This window comes from Pan troglodytes, chromosome 6, assembly GCF_028858775.2.
Source record: "Pan troglodytes isolate AG18354 chromosome 6, NHGRI_mPanTro3-v2.0_pri, whole genome shotgun sequence".
NCBI classification, from domain to species: Eukaryota; Metazoa; Chordata; class Mammalia; order Primates; family Hominidae; genus Pan; species Pan troglodytes.
The window spans coordinates 132,656,083-132,674,253 of record NC_072404.2 but is presented as its reverse complement, the minus strand read 5'-3'; the positions used below and the strand labels follow the sequence as shown (position 1 = coordinate 132,674,253).

At 43.7% G+C, this 18,171-nt stretch overlaps 1 protein-coding gene across 2 annotated transcripts in view; it reads left to right on the top strand.

Annotated features, from left to right (window-relative positions):
- Positions 1–17,833, top strand: part of WNT2 (Wnt family member 2) — a 46,581-nt gene extending 28,748 nt beyond the window's left edge. The window contains exon 5 of one of the 2 annotated variants that reach the window (NM_001135848.1): positions 16,677–17,833. In NM_001135848.1, coding sequence (NP_001129320.1) covers positions 16,677–16,906 — 230 coding nt within the window. In that variant the 3' untranslated portion in view covers positions 16,907–17,833. Of the gene's footprint in view, positions 1–1,962; positions 2,365–16,676 lie in introns of those variants that run through there. The other variant, XM_063813858.1, reaches the window with a different exon arrangement.
- Positions 17,834–18,171: the final 338 nt, after the last annotated feature.

The following is an 18,171-nucleotide window of genomic DNA, read 5'->3' as shown; positions in this document are numbered from 1 at the left end:
CAGCAGTGCGATCTTGGCTCACTGCAACCTCTGCCTCCCACGTTCAAGTGATTCTCCTGCCTCAGCCTCCCGAATAGCTGGGATTACAGGCATGAGCCACCACGACTGGGTAATTTTTGTATTTTTAGTAGAGACGGGGTTTCACCTTGTTGGCCAGGCTGGTCTCGAACTCCTGACCTCAAGTGATCCACCTGCCTCAGACTCCCAAAGTGCTGGGATTACAGGCGTGAGCCACCGCACCTGGCTGTGGCTGTCTTTTCAACAACGATTTTACTCTGCCTCTCGCTGCACACAGCCGCAGGTGCTGGCTTTCTGAAGAAAGCTATATAACTTATTTTCTCTCTTATCTATCTTCTGTCTTAGACAAATTTTAGCTTATCTGACTTTAAAAATTTGAAATTGGTTCTCAGTTGGTGTTGATTAACCAAGATCTACCCTATTCATTTTTTTTTTTTTTTTTTAGTTGCCAGTTCCAATGTATTGGATCAGATTTCCAGTAAGATTCCTAGATTATTTATAAATTATTTGAACTGTACTTAGTTAATGTCCTTTTTGGCTGAGCCTAAGAAAATGCCAAAGTGGTTGATGCAAACCTTGCAATATTTCTTTTTAATTCTGTTGACCATCAGATGATTATTTTAGTAAAAATATGATTTAGGATATTTGATATTATGCAAGCACAAGTACAGATAGTTAAAAATTTTTTATTGTATATATTTGGAGTCATATGCAATTAGCCACATGTATGAGATGTATGAGATGCAAGTTTTATCTGAGAAAACCTGCTTCCATCCATATGGCTGCTGAGGGCCTTGCTCTTGGTTATGTGACCAATGGCCTTTTAAGGATGAGGCTTGGCCAGGCACAGTGGCTCATGCCTATAATCCCAGCGCCTTGGGAGACTGAGGCGGGAGGATCACTTGAGGCCAGGAGTTCAAACTCAGCCTGGGTAACATAGTGAGAGACCCCATCTCTAAAAAATAAAAAATAAATAAAGTTGAGGTTTCATCCTGGCCACTTTCTACTGGAAATTTCTGTAGCATGTGCTCTAGCAAGTCAGTCATCCTGGAGAGAACAGAGTCATCCTGGAGTGTCCTCTAACCTCTGGCTAGTAGAGGCAGGGGGTGTAACAGAAAATCTGAGACCTGTAAGAAGGGGGCTTTCTGCCTTTAACTCAGTGGGATCTGGGAGCCTCTCTCTTCTCAAAATGAAGGTGTTGGGTCAGTGTATCATCTTCTCAGTCTGCACTGGAGAGCCACCAGCATGCACACATTATTGAGTAAGCACACCACCGAGGCCCCCAACCCCACCGTGCTAAAATCCTATTGCATTAGGAAAGGCCTGTTTTCTGGTAAATGGAACTCTCACGTGTTCAAAATGGGCTATCATCCTGGGATAGCCAGGCTCCAAAACAAGTCAAAAGTTTGCAGTCAAATTTAAATCAAGTAATTAATATAGAATTTCTTGTTTTTCATTTTCTCTTTTAAAATCAGCATTAACCCTTCCTGACATTGCATCTCATACTGCTCACTCTACTTCGTTGTGGTTATTTTGTTTGGTTTTGCTTCTTTCTTTGCTTTCCATCATTGCTTTTGTTTTTAAATCATGCACACTTAATATTCAACTTAGTGGGCGCCTTCTACTTGCCAGCACTGGGGAAGCGATGGTGGTGAGCAGGTTGAACATTATTAGGGAATCAGTATTTGGAACCGACTGGCTTTACTCTTGCTGGTCAGCAACTGCTTCCTGTCCAAGGTAGCTTGTTGACTGATGTGAGCTGGCTTGTTTTATCAATTAGGTTTGTGCAACTGATGCAGTCTACAGGTCTGGTCTACTTTTTTCCAAAGGAAGTGGCTCTTCAGAAACCTATTGAACCAGCATCTTAGGGAGCTGTTCCCGAAATTATATAAGTTTTTCTGTTTTTCATCATTTTAATTTTTTTTTTATTGCTCTGTTGCCCAGACTGCAGTAGCACCATCGTGGCTCACCGCAGGCTCCGACTCCTGAACTCAAGTGATCCTCTCACCTCAGCTTCTCAAGTGGCTGAGTCCACTGGCACTGCCTCTGCAAACTTTTCAAACTTAAACACCTCAAAGTTTGAAAAATCAGTGATTTAGGTAGCGTATGATTCCTAATTTTCCCTAATTATTATGCAAGAAGAAATTCAGGGAGACATGAGTTTCATATATATATGTTTTTGAGTACCTGATTTCTTGCTAAGGAAAACTAGATAACTCTAAATAAACATCTCCCAAAAAACATCTCCCACCATGGCTTGCCCAGTATAAGAGAGTCATTCTTTCACTCCTAGGCCAGCATCCTCAGGAACCCTCTTTGACTGCAAATAAACAAAATTATTTCAGCCATCAAAGCTTTTACTGACAGCAGTTACCAAGTCAGCCTCTAGAGAAGTCCTGAAATAACACTACCAGGCTAGTGAACTTTGATGCGAAAAATTGCAGAGTCAAGACCCCAGGTTATTCCTGGATGGGGACAGACCTAGCTGGAGAAGGCTGCGAGAACATTTGTTGAGTTCCTGCTGCGAGTCAGGCCCTGCGCTACACACCTTATGTGCATATGCTCTGATTCTTCAAGGCAATTACCTCCATTTATACAGAAGGAAAGTGAGGTTCCGCAAAGTTACTTAACTTGCCCAAGATGGCATGGCCTGTGAGAATAAAAAAAATAAAAACAAAAACCCATACCTTTCTCACTGTGCCACTTACGTCCCAGTGTGTGTGTGTGTGTGAGTGTGGTTGGGAGTAGGTCCTGTGTGATGAAGAGGCAGCATGAGGACATGGGAACTTTATGGGGTGAGGCGCCCACAAAGAGGGGAGGTCAAAAGTAATCAGAATCAAGCTTCACCCACATTTTGGTTAGGTTGCCTTGAAGCCCTTTTCAATTACAAGCCCCTCAGATTTTCAAAAGCGTCAATGCCTTTGATTGCTCCTAAGAAATAGAAAGCTGGCCGGGGGCAGCGGCTCATGCCTGTAATCCCAGCACTCTGGGAGGCTGAGGAGGGCGGCTCACCTGAGTTTGGGAGTTCGAGACCAGCCTGACCAACATGGACAAACCCCATCTCTACTAAAAATACAAAATTAGCCAGGCGTGGTGGTGCATGCCGGTAATCCCAGCTACTCGGGAGGCTGAGTGAGGAGAATTGCTTGAACCTGGGAGGCGGAGGTTGTGGTGAGCCGAGATCACACCATTGCACTCCAGCCTGGGCAACAAGAGTGAAACTCTGTCTCAAAAAAAAAGAGAAAAGAAATAGTAAGCTTAAAAACCAATTAAAGAAGATATTATTATGGCAAGAACAACAGCAAAAGACATTTTCCTCTAGTCTTCAACTGAAGAAAGTGAGTGCTCTGAGGTTCAACTATAATTACTCGCCCCATGCAGCTCAGATCTGAAGAGTACCGTGTGATCACAACAACCGTGTGATGTTGTGCATGTGACATTTTGCAGGCCAAATTGGAGGCTAGATCTTGGAAGCTGGACTGTCTGGGATGAGTATCCTGGTGGCTCTATAGTTATCTACTCTGGTTACTGCTCCAGGCATCTGTAAATCAAAGAAGCCCTTAAGGTAGAGATAGGTTCATCTCTAACTGAGGAATGCTGCTGCTCTCCCCTCCAGAGAATGCGTCTGCACCTAATCACAGGCCACTTTCACTAGTTATGATGTAAAAACCCTGACCTGGGCCAGAGGTCACCCTGAGGTCTCCTCTCCAACTGCAGGAAACAAGCCACACTCCACCTCTTCTCCAGTCAAGTTCAAAAAACAAACGGAGCTCAGTCATTGTTTAATTTGTTGCCTGCGAAAAACCCAAAAGCCTGGTTGACAACTCCAGGCTGTGAATGGTGTAAGCACCGAGGTATCACATTTTTCCCCCACATAAATCATATTTGGCAAACAGAACTCAGAACCCATGGGTACACAATCCCAATCATGGTTTTCAGAGACTGGTGTTCTCTCATGCCCAGTGGTGTGGCCTACTTTGCAGAAGCTCATGAATGCCGGGATTGTGTCCCACTAGCTGATTAAAAACAAGGGAACATGTTTTTAATGATTAAACATGATTAAAAATATGTCAGCCAATAGCAATGGGTGGATCTTACTTAGATACTAATATGTGAAGTTCTAACCCGTACACCTTAAGTCCCTCATTTCTTCATTGCACAAATATTGATTGAGATCCTCCTATGTGCCAGACACTCTTATAATCACTGGGAACGCAGGATTGAGGAAAACAGACTCAGTCCTTATCCTCGTGGTGTCATCGACTTCATGGTCCTTGAAACAGTAGCCAGGCACTGGGACACAGTCTAGGTGCTGGAGAACCCTCACACTGGGGCAGGAAAGTGGTGGTGTTTAGGTTTCAGTCCTTGTTGCATTGCTCTGTTATAAGGTTATCTTATATATGTCATTTTGACAAGGTAAAGAATAAGTTATTCATCTCCTTCTGCTTTGACACTTATAGAAATTCATGGATTGATATCTAAAAGGTGCTAAGATAGCTAGACCAGAAGAGAATTGTAGAAAAAAATGTTTCACTGAGGCTTATAAGTCACCATTTTCATGGGTAGTTATTGATTATGCTCTAGAATTAGTAGTAATTACTATCCATTGAGCCTTCTTTTCAAACTCTTTAGTGGCATATAGTATAATTAGCCTTTCCCTCCTTCCCAAAACAGTCTTATTTCCTTGACTTTATAACCACACTCCCCTGCTTTTCCTCCTGCTCCAATAACTGGTCCTTTCTGATTTCAGTTGCTAGTTTCTCCTTCTCTAAATTTTGAAGATCTTCCAGGCTGTCTGAACTCTCTTTGCTCTCTCTCTGTACTTTCTCCCTGGTTTGGTCTCTCCATTCCTATGGTTTTAAATGCTGTCCCTGTCCTTGTCTGCCTTCTGTACCATCATCCTGTATCCAATTCCCTGCTTGACAGCTTCACCCAGATTTCATACAATTATATCAACCTGCTTCTGCTCAAAACTGGACTCCTTATTTGCCCCGTCCCCTGAAACTTGTTTTCCCCCAGCTCTCCTCATCTCAGAAAATGGTACTGCCTGCCACCCACTTCCATGGTCAAGCATAAACCTGCGAGTCATTCCTTACACTCCTTCCTTGTCACCTCCATCATCCCGGGTACCACTGGGACCTCTTAAATGTGTCAAGGACCTATCTGCTTCTCCATCCTTACTACCAACCCCTAGGTCCAAACAGAGCTATGTTCTTTTGAGCATAGCATGTGCCATAGTGTGTATAGCGAATTTGTATAAACATGTGTTTGTGACCTGCCTGTACCATTGGAGTCCACTGAGGATCCTGTGACGGCAGGAACTGTATCTGCCTTGCTCACTAGTTCCCCAACTCCTAGTACACAAACATGTGTTGAAGTGAATTGAATGGCAAATTATAAAAAAACATAAAATAGTTTCATTAGATTAGCTGCATTCTTCTGTGTGTTAGCACTGCTTCATAGCTTAAAGATAACTTGGTTCCTTTGAAGGGGATTACTAAGCACATCTCCACCCAGCACTGCTTAGCTTTTAACTCACAGCCTATGAAAATTCCCATTTAAGCTTAAGTGTTCAATGGAATTTTTCCTCATATTCAGGCGCATTCATGAGGCACTTATGGAGTTTCAGATGTTGCTTGCCTGGCTATTCCCCTGGAGATAAAAAGTCTCAAGTGGGCCGGGCGCAGTGGCTCACGCCTGTAATACTAGCACTTTGGGAGTCCGAGGCAGGAGGATCATGAGGTCAGGAGATCGAGACCATCCTGGCTAACACGGTGAAACCCAGTCTCTACTAAAAATACAAAAAAATTAGCCGGGCGTAGTGGTGGGCGCCTGTAGTCCCAGCTACTCAGGAGGCTGACAGGAGAATGGCGTGAACCTGGGAGGCAGAGCTTGCAGTGAGCCGAGATTGCACCACTGAACTCCAGCCTGAGCAACAGAGCAAGACTCTGTCTCAAAAAAAAAAAAAAAAAAAAAAAGTCTAACGTGAACTAATGCATCAGCAGACTATATCTATTGCTTTTAACTGGCAGCAGAGACTCAGTTCTTTTACTCTTGGAGGGGCATTTTTCACTCACTACTATCAGTGGCCTCCCTGAGTAGTTCCTAATTCTCATATTAACATAGCAAAAATACTTTTCACATCCAATGCTCTTTGATGTTGTAGGCAGAATCTATAAATCTGTGTTATTTTTAAAATACAAACTTAGTAGAATTACTGTATTTTTAGGATACACTAAAATGTGCCTTAATTTGAATTGACAGTGGTAATCAGATTGAATTGTGAATACTGAAAAAAGGATTTTTTTCTAAAAAAAAAAGATACTTTTCAGGAAAAAAAATGTTTATTTTCTTATTTCTAATTCTTTGACATAGTTTGAACTACTGACAAATACTTTACCAAATAGATGTCCTTTTATCTTTGTATTTTGGAAATAGAAACTACTCATTTTGAATTACCAATTAAATGTGTTGCAAACAAAAGGATGACGTTAAAATACTTTAAAATAACAAATGTGCTTACTTCATTTAAGCTTTCCGCATGACACCTATTTTGTACTGGTAAATATCTTTTTTAAAGATATGCATATTTCATATTATTAGGGAAAGAGCCCTGTGTGATCTATAAGGAGACTTTGGTGCTACAGATTGCTGCATATCACTATTTCTCCAATTGGACTAATGGGCAAATTAACTTCTCTGGGTCTCTTAAGAAATGGCTGTTTCATCTAGCAATTTCTAAGATTCCTTTGATTCAGTAAGTGAATGAATTAATTATTAAGTTTAATTAAGTTTGCAATAACAGAACCTTAAATTGATACCACAAACTTTCTTAAGTTGTCGTTTTTAATTTCTATCATTTAAAAATGTGCCACGTTTTTGGTATGTGTTTTCCATATACCAAGCAAGATCATTTGAACAGAGCCAAGGTTTAGCTGGTCTGCTGCCACCATGGTGCCTGAAGACTGGGTGACCAGTCCCTGGAGAAATGTGCCCTCATCAGGCAAAAGGAAAGCTGATCTTAATTTTTTTTTTTCTTTTCCCTGAGACGGAGTCTTGCTCTGTCACCTAGGCTGGAGTACAATGGCCCAATCTCAGCTCACTGCAACCTCTGCCTTCTGGGTTCAAACGATTCTCGTGCCTCAGCCTCCCGAGTAGCTGGGATTACAGGTGCCCACCACCATGGCCAGCTAATTTTTGTATTTTTAGTAGAGATGGGGTTTCACCATGTTGGCCAGGCTGGTCTTGAACTCCTGACCTCAAGTGATCTGCCCACCTTGACCTCCCAAAGTGCTGATATTACAAGCATGAGCCACCACACCCAGCCTTGATCTAAATTTTTAAGACACTATTTTTAATGTAATATTTAATAAATCAGCACATATGTGTTGACCACACAGTATATAGAAGAAAGCATAAGAAGAAAGCATAAGACCCAACCCCTGTCCCTGGGGAGACAAGATGCATGAAAAATGATCAAATATTTCCAAACAGTGCATGAACCCTGTGGCGTGATGTGCATTACAGGCCTAATGAAGGAGGTTAGCTGGGCTTGCAGACCAAAAGTGCTGTATAGAAAATGCTGAAGTAGGCCTGAATCTGGAAGGATGGGAAGACTTCTGATGGAAGGAGTTACAGGAAAGGCCAATGCAGCAGATGAGAGTAACTTTTTGTTTTTGTTTTTGTTTTGAGACAGTCTCGCTCTGTCGCCCAGGCTGGAGTAGAGTGGCACGACCTTGGCTCACTGCAACCTCCACCTCCTGGGTTCAAGCGATTCTCCTGCCTCAGCCTCCTGAGTAGCTGGGACTACAGGCACGCCACCATGCCCAGCTAATTTTTGTATTTTTAATAGGGACAGGGTTTCACCATGTTGGCCAAGATGGTCTCGATCTCGTGAACTTGTGATCCGCCTGCCTTGGCCTCCCAAAGTGCTGGGATTACAGGTGTGAGCCACCGTGCCCGGCCGAGAGTAACTCTTATGAGGAAACAGTCTACATGACTGTGACATCAGAAAGTCACCTCAGTGGGACAGTGAAGAGATACCCTGGTTAGCAGGTACAGGTGGACTACAGTGGGAAATAGCTTTGAGTAGGCTATGTAGTGCCAGATATGGAAAGCCTCACAGAGTCTGACCAGAACAACTTTAATTCCATTACAAGATTTGCTAATTTAATGGGACATGCTTTCCTGTGCCAGTCAAACTTTTCCAACTTATGAAAACACTGAATAAAATCATCTGAGATAAGTGAAGATATTGTCTTTCCTATGTAGCTTAAGCTGTGCAGTCCAAATGTGAGGAAGGGGTGAGCCTGACCAGTGGATGAATGTGCGGTCTCTAACATTTGCTCTTTAACATACTTTTGTTCCCTCAATAAATCTGTGTCATTAATGACAACATGTAAGTCAACCAGAGGAGAAACAGCCTATTGGATGACAGGCTTAAGTGAATCTTGCTTTATGCCCTAATAGTCAACATATGGGCCTCTGTCATCCTGGAGTGGCAGGAATTTCCAGACACAGGCCTATCCAGAGAGAGGGGATGGGGGGAGAAGGAGGTGAGGAGGAGAGGGAGAGATAGAGACAGAGAGAGAGAGTAGGGAGAGAAGGGCGGGGAGAGAGAGAGAAAGAGAGATTGAGAGAGGAGGGAGCCCTTCCTCCAGGTCCCAGAGGTATGGGTCTGGGAACTATTAGCAAAAACCCCTCTGTTCCTCCTCTGCTGTCAGCAAGATGCATGTTAGTGGAGACAGAAATGTTTTTACACTGGGAACCCTGACTCCATTATTAATTTTATAGCTCTAGAAATGGGATGCTCAATTCCATCAAGTTCCCTCGGCATTGCTCCACCAAAAGTGTTACATGGTCCCAAACTTATGTGATTTAGAAACTCCAATTCTTTGTCCTTTTTTTTAATCTTATGCATTTGTGAGCTCTTGTGCGAGTCAGGATGACAACACATATGGGCAAGCAAAAGGTCCATCTGGCTGGAAGCAGCTCCTTCCCACAGCACAGACATTGCCAAACCTTAATGACTTTGCCTGGATCTTATAGACACTGGGTTTAGGACGATGATCTCACAATTGTTTGGTATAAAGATGACAAGAAGTTTCGAGTCTGCAACCTTCTGTGTCTGGGAGTTGGGCTCTGGACTCAGGCAGGCCACACATCCTGGGAATACTTCACAAATATAAAGCAAAAGGAAGTCAGGGAAAATGAATTTCCAACTTGTCACTTTCCTCTTAGGTGAACTATGTAAATCAAACTGCAATAAGAAATAACATTATAAACCAACATGAATGATTTTGTAGAACAAACATGTTAAATGTGAAGCATCCAAATATATGTTTATCCTTTTAAAGTATCAATTTGGGAGACTCTAATGATAGGACCGGTAATTGAAACTATTTTTAAAATGTCTCTTCTGGAGTATTTTTAAGAGCCAGCTACACTTGTTTTGTAGATACAGTGTAGTACAAATATTTGTCCTATAAAGATCAAGATGGCTGTTGGAACTGGCTCAGAGAATCTTCAAATGAAGTATGAAGAGTTAGGTAGATGATCAGACTGAGTAATTATATTCTTGATGAGATACAAATTGATGCTATTGGCTTCTCTGAACCAGAAGGTTCTGCCTAGAGAGGGCTCAATGTCCTCGGCGTTGGCCACATCAGTGACATATTAAAACCACCTTGAGGGCACACATAATTTGGAGACATGCATCCTGGCATTACAAACAAATTATTCTCATTTCTCTTAAAGGTTACAGGCATCCAGTAGGAATATCAGTATAGGAAAAATGCAGCATGAGCAACTGACACCATGTTAACCCAGTCTTTTTTTCAGTTTCTTACATAACTTTATGTGTTGTAATTGTCTACAGCATATCATGAGCTGAAGAAAAAGGCCCTCTCCCCAAAAAGTTACATGTCAGGATCTTTGCACGTTACTCATTTGATAAAAGAATTAGAAGAGAGTACGGGAAAGACGCTGCTGCACTGGTCACATAATGTTATAAAGCAGGCTGCTTTCTGGTGCCTGGCCGGGCACCAGGACTGGGCACTTGGCAAAGGGGCAGAATGTCACGACTGTCAAGAGCTTGAGCTCTACAGTCAGGCAAGCCTGCTGGCAAATCTTGTCCTTGCCACCAGCTGCCTGTGTGATCTTGGGCAAGTTACTTAATCTTCCTGAATCTCCATTTCCTCATTTCCAAAATGGTGATAATAATAGTACCTTCCTTATAAGCTTATGAGAATTAAATTAGACAATGCAGGCAAAATGCTTAGCATGGGGCCTAGCTCACATAAGTGCTCCATAAATATTGGCTCCAGTTGTGAACAGAAAGGAAAGAAAGAGAGTGAAAAGAAGATAGAGGGAAAGGAAGAAAGAAGAAGAAGGAATGGGAAAAAAAAAGTGAGAAAGGATGAATGAACTTTCACTCCATTCAGCTTGGAAAATGTGAAAACTCACCCTTATGGGATTAAGGCTGATGGATGTAGCTGGGTTTGTCTCCCCAGTGGTTCCTGTTGTGGCCCAAGCAAGGGTGAGTGACTCAGTTAACAGGTTTGTATATTATTTGAGAAAAAACATCTAAAAGTATGTGTCCCAAAGATTTAGAACTAAACAAATAGGCAGTTGGTAAAAGTCAGTGGCTCCTTTTCATTAAAACACACACACATACACACATACTCTTGGTTCTTATATTTTATTGGAAACATAATGGTGATGCTTTCTGTTTTGGAAAGACCAATGGAACAGTATGGCCCTACTGCTATTGATAATAATGAGTCTTTATTGTAATTCATTAAGGGGAAAGTAATGCCAGCGATTTTGTATAGATTCTGCACTCTGGAAATGTTCTTTTCAGGGTTTCTATGAAATGGCTCTATGTTCTGCTAAAATGACAGCAAGTGTCAAAACTGCCCTTCTGCCCTACAGCCTGTCATTAGATCTAATTAGATCCAAACCCCTAAACAGGGCCAATTTGTCATCCATCACTAGGCAGCCTCATCCTCCCTTCCAGCTGCAGGGACCGCCCTTTCCCGCCCAGTTGGCCCATTCCTTGGTGCCCCGATGCCTCATGGGGGCCCGTCACAGCCCCAGGCTGCGACCTCACTGCTGTTCTCTCATCAGTGGCTCTCAATCCTCAAAAACCCTCTCTCATTTTCCATCTTCTGGGCCCTCATTATGCCCTGTTTGGGCAGCCGGTGGAGAGTGGCATGTTCAGATTGTGTTTTCCAGCATTTTATAACTGAACATTGAACTACTGAGACATCTCGTTGCCAGAGGCTTTGTTCCCTTTACTGAAACCACTTCTGAGTTAAGCTTTTGTCAATGGTCATAGCTTTGTCTGCTCCTCTCTCTGAGTTCTGATGGTGTTGAGGTCACTACACTGAGCAATCCTTCTGTTCAGACAGTCTGGTTCAGTTTTCTGTATCTGGGGGACAAAAGACACCATGACCATTACAGAAGGCTGAGTCAGACCACAAGCTCAAACCTTGTTAGGCTGGAAGCCACTCAGGAAAGAAAGACCACCAAGTTAGATTTCAGTGAAAGGCCAACAGTCTGAGTCAGGAACGAGACACTTCACCTCCTTATCCTGGCCCCCTTAAGCCCAAAGCCCTACGGCAGATAAAGAATTCTAATGCATGGTACAGTATTCCCATTTTGATAAATACAGATCAGTAGAAGGGAAGAATGTTTACTGCTGCTCAGGGCATGTGAACAATAACAAAAAAGTAAAAATTAAGAGTCACTTCTGGGATACCAAGTGAGAGCACTTTTCACACCCACTGGGGGTCTCATTCACACCCGTGGCTTCAGTTACCACCACTGCACAAAAGATTTCTAAACCTGAGTCTTCATGCCCACCTCTCTCCTGAGTCCCAGAGAGTATTTTCAGCAAACATTTCTACCTGAATGCCCCACAGTCACAGCAAACTCAACCTGTTGAAAACTGAATTCATTATCTTTTCTCTAAGCTGACCCCTAACCAAGTGTCCCCCATGTCAGGGAATTAACAGCACCAACAGTCACTCAGGCCAGAACCTGAGAAACCTTGACTTTTCTCATCCTCCCCCAGTCTCCACTCAGTCACCATGTCCCACAGGTCCTGCCTCCTCACCTTCTCTTGACTCTAGTAACCGCTCCAATTCCCACTACCACTGTCTTAATCCAGGCCACTCATGTCCTGCCCAGAGTCTGTATTGGTCTCTAACTTGTCTTCTTGTCCTCACTCCAGCCCCCTCCACTTCATTCCAGCCCCACACCCTTGGAGATCCTTCTGAAACACAAATGAGAACATGTTGCCCTTTTGTGTGAAAGCCCTTAATAGCATTCTGTTGCCCTCAAGGTCAAGTTTAAACCCCTTGACCATTCCCAATGCAGCTTCCCCTCACCACTCCAGCCTCATCTCCCGACACTCTCCCCTTTGAGTACTGTATACCAGCCATAGGGAACACTTTCCTGCTCCTCACACGTTGCAGAGCTTTGCTCATTTCCTGGCCTTGGCACATGCCACCATTGCTTTCTCCTTCTCTTCCTCCTCCTCTTCCTTTTTCTTCTTTCTCCTCCTCCCCCTCCTCCCTCTCCTCCTCTTTCTCCTCTTCCTCTTCTCTTCCTCCTCCTCTTTGTCTTCCTCCTCCTCTTCCTCTTTCCCTTCTTCCTCTTCCCCTTCTTTCTCCTCCCTCCCCTTCTCCTCTTCCTCTACCACCTTCTTCTTGTTATTGAAATATGAAATGCAGAAGAGTGCCCACATTCCATGTGTACAGCACAGTGAATTTTCACAAATGGACACACCCACATGACCTGTGCCCAGATAAAAAACCTGAAGGGGCCCAGTATTCCAGAGGCATGTCTCATGCTCTTTTTCTCTATTCCCTAAGGAAAATCACCTCCTTTTAATAGCAATGACTAGTTTTTCCCATTTTTGTACTTTAGGTACATGAAAACCTAATCTGAAATGAAAACCTTGTGCAGATATCTACTGCTGCAAAACATACCACCGGAAAATGTAATGGCCTAAAATAATCTTCAAGTCCCACCCTTGCTTTTATCACCACTCTTGGCCCTACTCTCTTTCATCCTCTTCATCACCAAGCCTCTTGAAAACTTTACCTACACTCACTGTCCCCATGTCCTCTCCTCCACCACATTCATCTATGTCATCCACTGAAACTGCTCTCATCGAGGGTGCCAGTTACCTCCTTGGTGTGCAGCCAAATTAACTTTTTTTTAGTCTTTTCCTACTTGACACTCCCTCTACTCCTTAATTCAATGAGTCATCAAGTTCTAGTGGTTCACCCTCTTCAGCCAATCATGTATTTGTTCTGCTTGTTTCTTCACGCAATATCTCTTGTCTGAAGTATTCCAACAGCCCTCCTCCCTGCCCTAAGCTGCTCTTCCAGACTTAACCTTCGCGACATAGTTTTCAGAATTAAAGGTCTAGACAGGTCCACCACCCACCTTGTAATAAAAATCAAACTGTGGCATGGCATAAAGACCCTTTAGGCCAGGCGTGTGAGTCACGCCTGTAATCCCAGCACTTTGGTGGGGGTCAAAGCAGGAGGATCGCTTGAGCCCAGGAGTTTGAGACCAGCCTGGGCAACATGGCAAGACCCTGTCTCCACAGAAGATACAAAAATTAGCTGGATGGGGTGGTGTGTGCCTGTAGTCCCAGCCACTTGAGAGGCTGAGATGGGAGAATCCCTTGAGCCCAGGAGGTCGAGGCTCTAGCGAGCCATGTTCGTGCCACTGCCCTCAAGCCTGCGTGACAGAGTGAGACCCTGTTCAAACAACAACAATAACAACAACAACAACAGACCCTTTAACCTGTTGCTCCAGCCTCCCTTTCTATGCTCATTGTCCCTAATACCCTCCCTGAATCAGCAGTCTGTTGTGAACTTGCCCTCAGAATTTCTGCCAGAAGGTTCTATCTTGCCCAGGTTGCTGTTTACCCTATTCTTTACCTGCAAATCTTCTAGTCATCCTTTACACCTATCTCTAATGCTACCTCCTCTGTAAAACTGTGCAGTTGATGGATCTATTTGCTACTATTAATACCAAGAAATATCACTATTATAATATGCTTGGCTCATGCCCTTAGAACATAAGCTCCTGAGGGCAGGATCTTCGTTTTCGTTCTCTGATATATCCCATGTTCCCAGAACTGTGCCTAGCACATAGTAGTCACTCAATAAACACTTGCTAGATGAAGATATGGATAGTTAACATTTATTGAGCACTTAATTTATGCCAGGCACTTTCATGCACTATCTCATTATGTTCTCACCAAAAGCTCTATGATGAAAGAACTATTTTTATTCCAGTTTTGCACAGGAGGAAACTGAAGCTTAACAAGTTTAAGTAACTTGCCCAAGGCCACACAGTTGATACATGGCAAATCTGGGATTTGAACGCTGATTGTCCAAGCTCTAAATAACCTCATTTGACTGTCTTTGAGCTCTGTTTGCTGTGGTGCTTTGCACGTGACTGTACTGTGGGTTACAGTAGGTCCTTAGCAAATCAAACAACCCAAAGTAGTGGAAGTATCTCTTTACATATTTAACTCTGCGCCATATAGAGGGTTCACTGAGAATAGGAACTTGGTCCTATTTATTTTATTCTCCCTTGTGCCCCAAGCCCCAAGCAGCTGGCACAGTGTCTTACATATGTTTGTGTTCACTAAATGTTTACTGAATGAAATAATGGGTGTGCTGTGAAGAGGCAGCATTTGGCAGTGAGTCCTTTCTGCATAATCAGTAAATTTTGAGGACTGTCCTGATGGCTGCCTGGAATCCAAGCTGAGCTGCTGCCTCTTCTAACCCCATGCTTCTTCAGCACGATGCAGGCTCGGAGCCATCCCTGGCTGACCCACCCTCCACCCTGACCCCGGCCTTTTGCCATCCTTCCTGTCCTCATGAAGTTCCCCGGCCAGTCTTCCTGCTCTCCGCCGCCAATCATTCTGACCAAACGCTGCCCCACCCTCTCCTCTTCTTGACCCCGTGCCCTGCTTGAACCTTGCTGCTTCCCTGGTCATCCCGAACAGGCAGGGCAACATGACATTTCTGTAGATAATTCTAACACAGAGCGGACTGTGATAAACAGAGAGATAGTCACGAGGCATTGTCAGAGATATCAAAAGGAAGACATTCCTAGTTAAATGATGGAGAAACTGAAAATGAATTAAGTCACTGTCTTTTTCATCCTGATATAAGTCGTTTTGTTTTGTTTTTTAAATAAGAGTTTAGCTTCTCTAGGTTTATCAATTAGGTGGGATTGTTGATAGCAAGCAATAGAAACTGGGACAGTTTAAGCCACAAGGGGAAGCTTCTTATAAGGATACAGAGTCTCTAGGAACTCAAACGTTGGAATGCAGTCAGGCCTCAGGGAGAAATGGAAGCAGAACCAGAAAATAGTTCAGGATCTGGGCAGCATTTCTTTCCATGTCTTGCCTTCACTGTCACTGTATATTTGCTTCATTTCTATTTTTCTGTGGACCTCCTCGAGTCCACAGACCTCACCATGGTGTACAGCTGCCAACAGCAACTAAGTGGCAATAGTGATCATCTGTGTCAAAATCACAAATCAACAGGGAATTTACCTGATTGGCCCAGCACAAGTCAGTTGATTGCCCCTGGTCCAATCATTGTTCACCAGTGAGCAGGGTGATGTTATACAACATGGCTGCCAGGTGCCCATCTCTGTGGGGGAGGAAGCAGAAAGGATCATGGTAAGCCCAGCATACTCTCCCAAAATGTCTACAACGCTTTGTTCTGTTGTCTGATAATGTGCTTATAAAAGAATTCTGAGTGCGTCCCCAAGAGTAGAGTAAATGAATAAAAGGCTTTCTAGCTTTAAAATTATTTTTCAGAAACAAATACCTAAATATGGATTGCCATTTAGCAAACATCACCCTGATTAACTAAGACAATGTTCCATTGGTAATTCCTGGCAGATTTTCTATGCCAATTTTGTTTATTGAAGGCCTTGAATCCTGGCTTCGCCTGGGACCTCACACACATCTATATGTCCTGCTAGACTGCAGCAGGAGAGACAGTTAATATGATAAACCTGGTGGGGCCTTTCTCCTTCCTCAGGGTCTCACACAAATGATGCCCATGTCTCCTCTTCAGAACCAGAGTTCTATTCCCTTTCTCATAAGCCAGTGTAATCAGGTCTATGGAGATAAAATTCCCTCCCTTTGAGGGCTGCATGCCCTGACAAATTTTAAGAGAGCTAACCTTGGTCACTGCTTCCTTAATGTGGTTTGAGGTAGGGAGAAGGAGCCAGGATGGATCCTTCTTTTATTCTGATCTGGCTCTGCTCGATCAAGGATCCTTAAATTCAAGGCTGGGTAAGGATAATCTGAAAAGTCGATCCAACTCAGAAGTGGGAGAGCTGGATTCAGGGTGTCCAAGGAAATCCAAAGTTTCATGTTCACCTTTTTGGGACTCGGCCCTCTCAGCACCACTGCACTCTCTGCAGCTGGCATAATGGGATTTGCACACATGGCATGGGCCCACAGAACGAGTATAACAGCCCCAGGCTGTAGGAAGACAGGGTGAGGGCTCTGTCCTGGAGGATGGACCTCGTGACTCCTCCTCTGGAGGCATATTGGATTCCACCCAGACCTTTTCAGTAACACTCCCTGGCTTGTCTTCCAGGCTCCCTGGGTACAGCAGGCCGTGTGTGCAACCTGACTTCCCGGGGCATGGACAGCTGTGAAGTCATGTGCTGTGGGAGAGGCTACGACACCTCCCATGTCACCCGGATGACCAAGTGTGGGTGTAAGTTCCACTGGTGCTGCGCCGTGCGCTGTCAGGACTGCCTGGAAGCTCTGGATGTGCACACATGCAAGGCCCCCAAGAACGCTGACTGGACAACCCCTACATGACCCCAGCAGGCGTCACCATCCACCTTCCCTTCTACAAGGACTCCATTGGATCTGCAAGAACACTGGACCTTTGGGTTCTTTCTGGGGGGATATTTCCTAAGGCATGTGGCCTTTGTCTCAACGGAAGCCCCCTCTTCCTCCCTGGGGGCCCCAGGACGGGGGGGCCACATGCTGCACCTAAAGCCTACCCTATTCTATCCATCTCCTGGTGTTCTGCAGTCATCTCCCCTCCTGGCGAGTTCTCTTTGGAAATAGCATGACAGGCTGTTCAACCGGGAGGGTGGTGGGCCCAGACCACTGTCTCCACCCACCTTGACGTTTGTTCTTTCTAGAGCAGTTGGCCAAGCAGAAAAAAAAGTGTCTCAAAGGAGCTTTCTCAATGTCTTCCCACAAATGGTCCCAATTAAGAAATTCCATACTTCTCTCAGATGGGAACAGTAAAGAAAGCAGAATCAACTGCCCCTGACTTAACTTTAACTTTTGAAAAGACCAAGACTTTTGTCTGATCAAGTGGTTTTACAGCTACCACCCTTAGGGGTAATTGGTAATTACCTGGAGAAGAATGGCTTTCAATACCCTTTTAAGTTTAAAATGTGTATTTTTCAAGGCATTTATTGCCATATTAAAATCTGATGTAACAAGGTGGGGACGTGTGTCCTTTGGTACTATGGTGTGTTGTATCTTTGTAAGAGCAAAAGCCTCAGAAAGGGATTGCTTTGCATTACTGTCCCCTTGATATAAAAAATCTTTAGGGAATGAGAGTTCCTTCTCACTTAGAATCTGAAGGGAATTAAAAAGAAGATGAATGGTCTGGCAATATTCTGTAACTATTGGGTGAATATGGTGGAAAATAATTTAGTGGATGGAATATCAGAAATATATCTGTACAGATCAAGAAAAAAAGGGAGAATAAAATTCCTATCTCATATTATGCATGTGACCCATGGAATCTCATAACTGAAATGACTTGAAGGATGAAAATTTTGGGGATACAAGATTGGTGAACTAAAATGCTGACAGAGAGGTTTCCAGAGCTAACTCGTGCCTGGGGCGGCCTTACAATAAGCAGATGCCTGAAAGAAGTCGGCCACATCTGCCGTCTGCTAATGCCCATCACCCTTCAAGCCCAGTTTAAAGACCTGTCATATTTAATTGTATTTATTTGATGCTTACAAGATGATGTGATACTGTAGCCTAAAGCAAATGACACATAGCATTGCTTATAAAGTTGGTAACCCTGCTATATTATATTGCAAACAAATCGT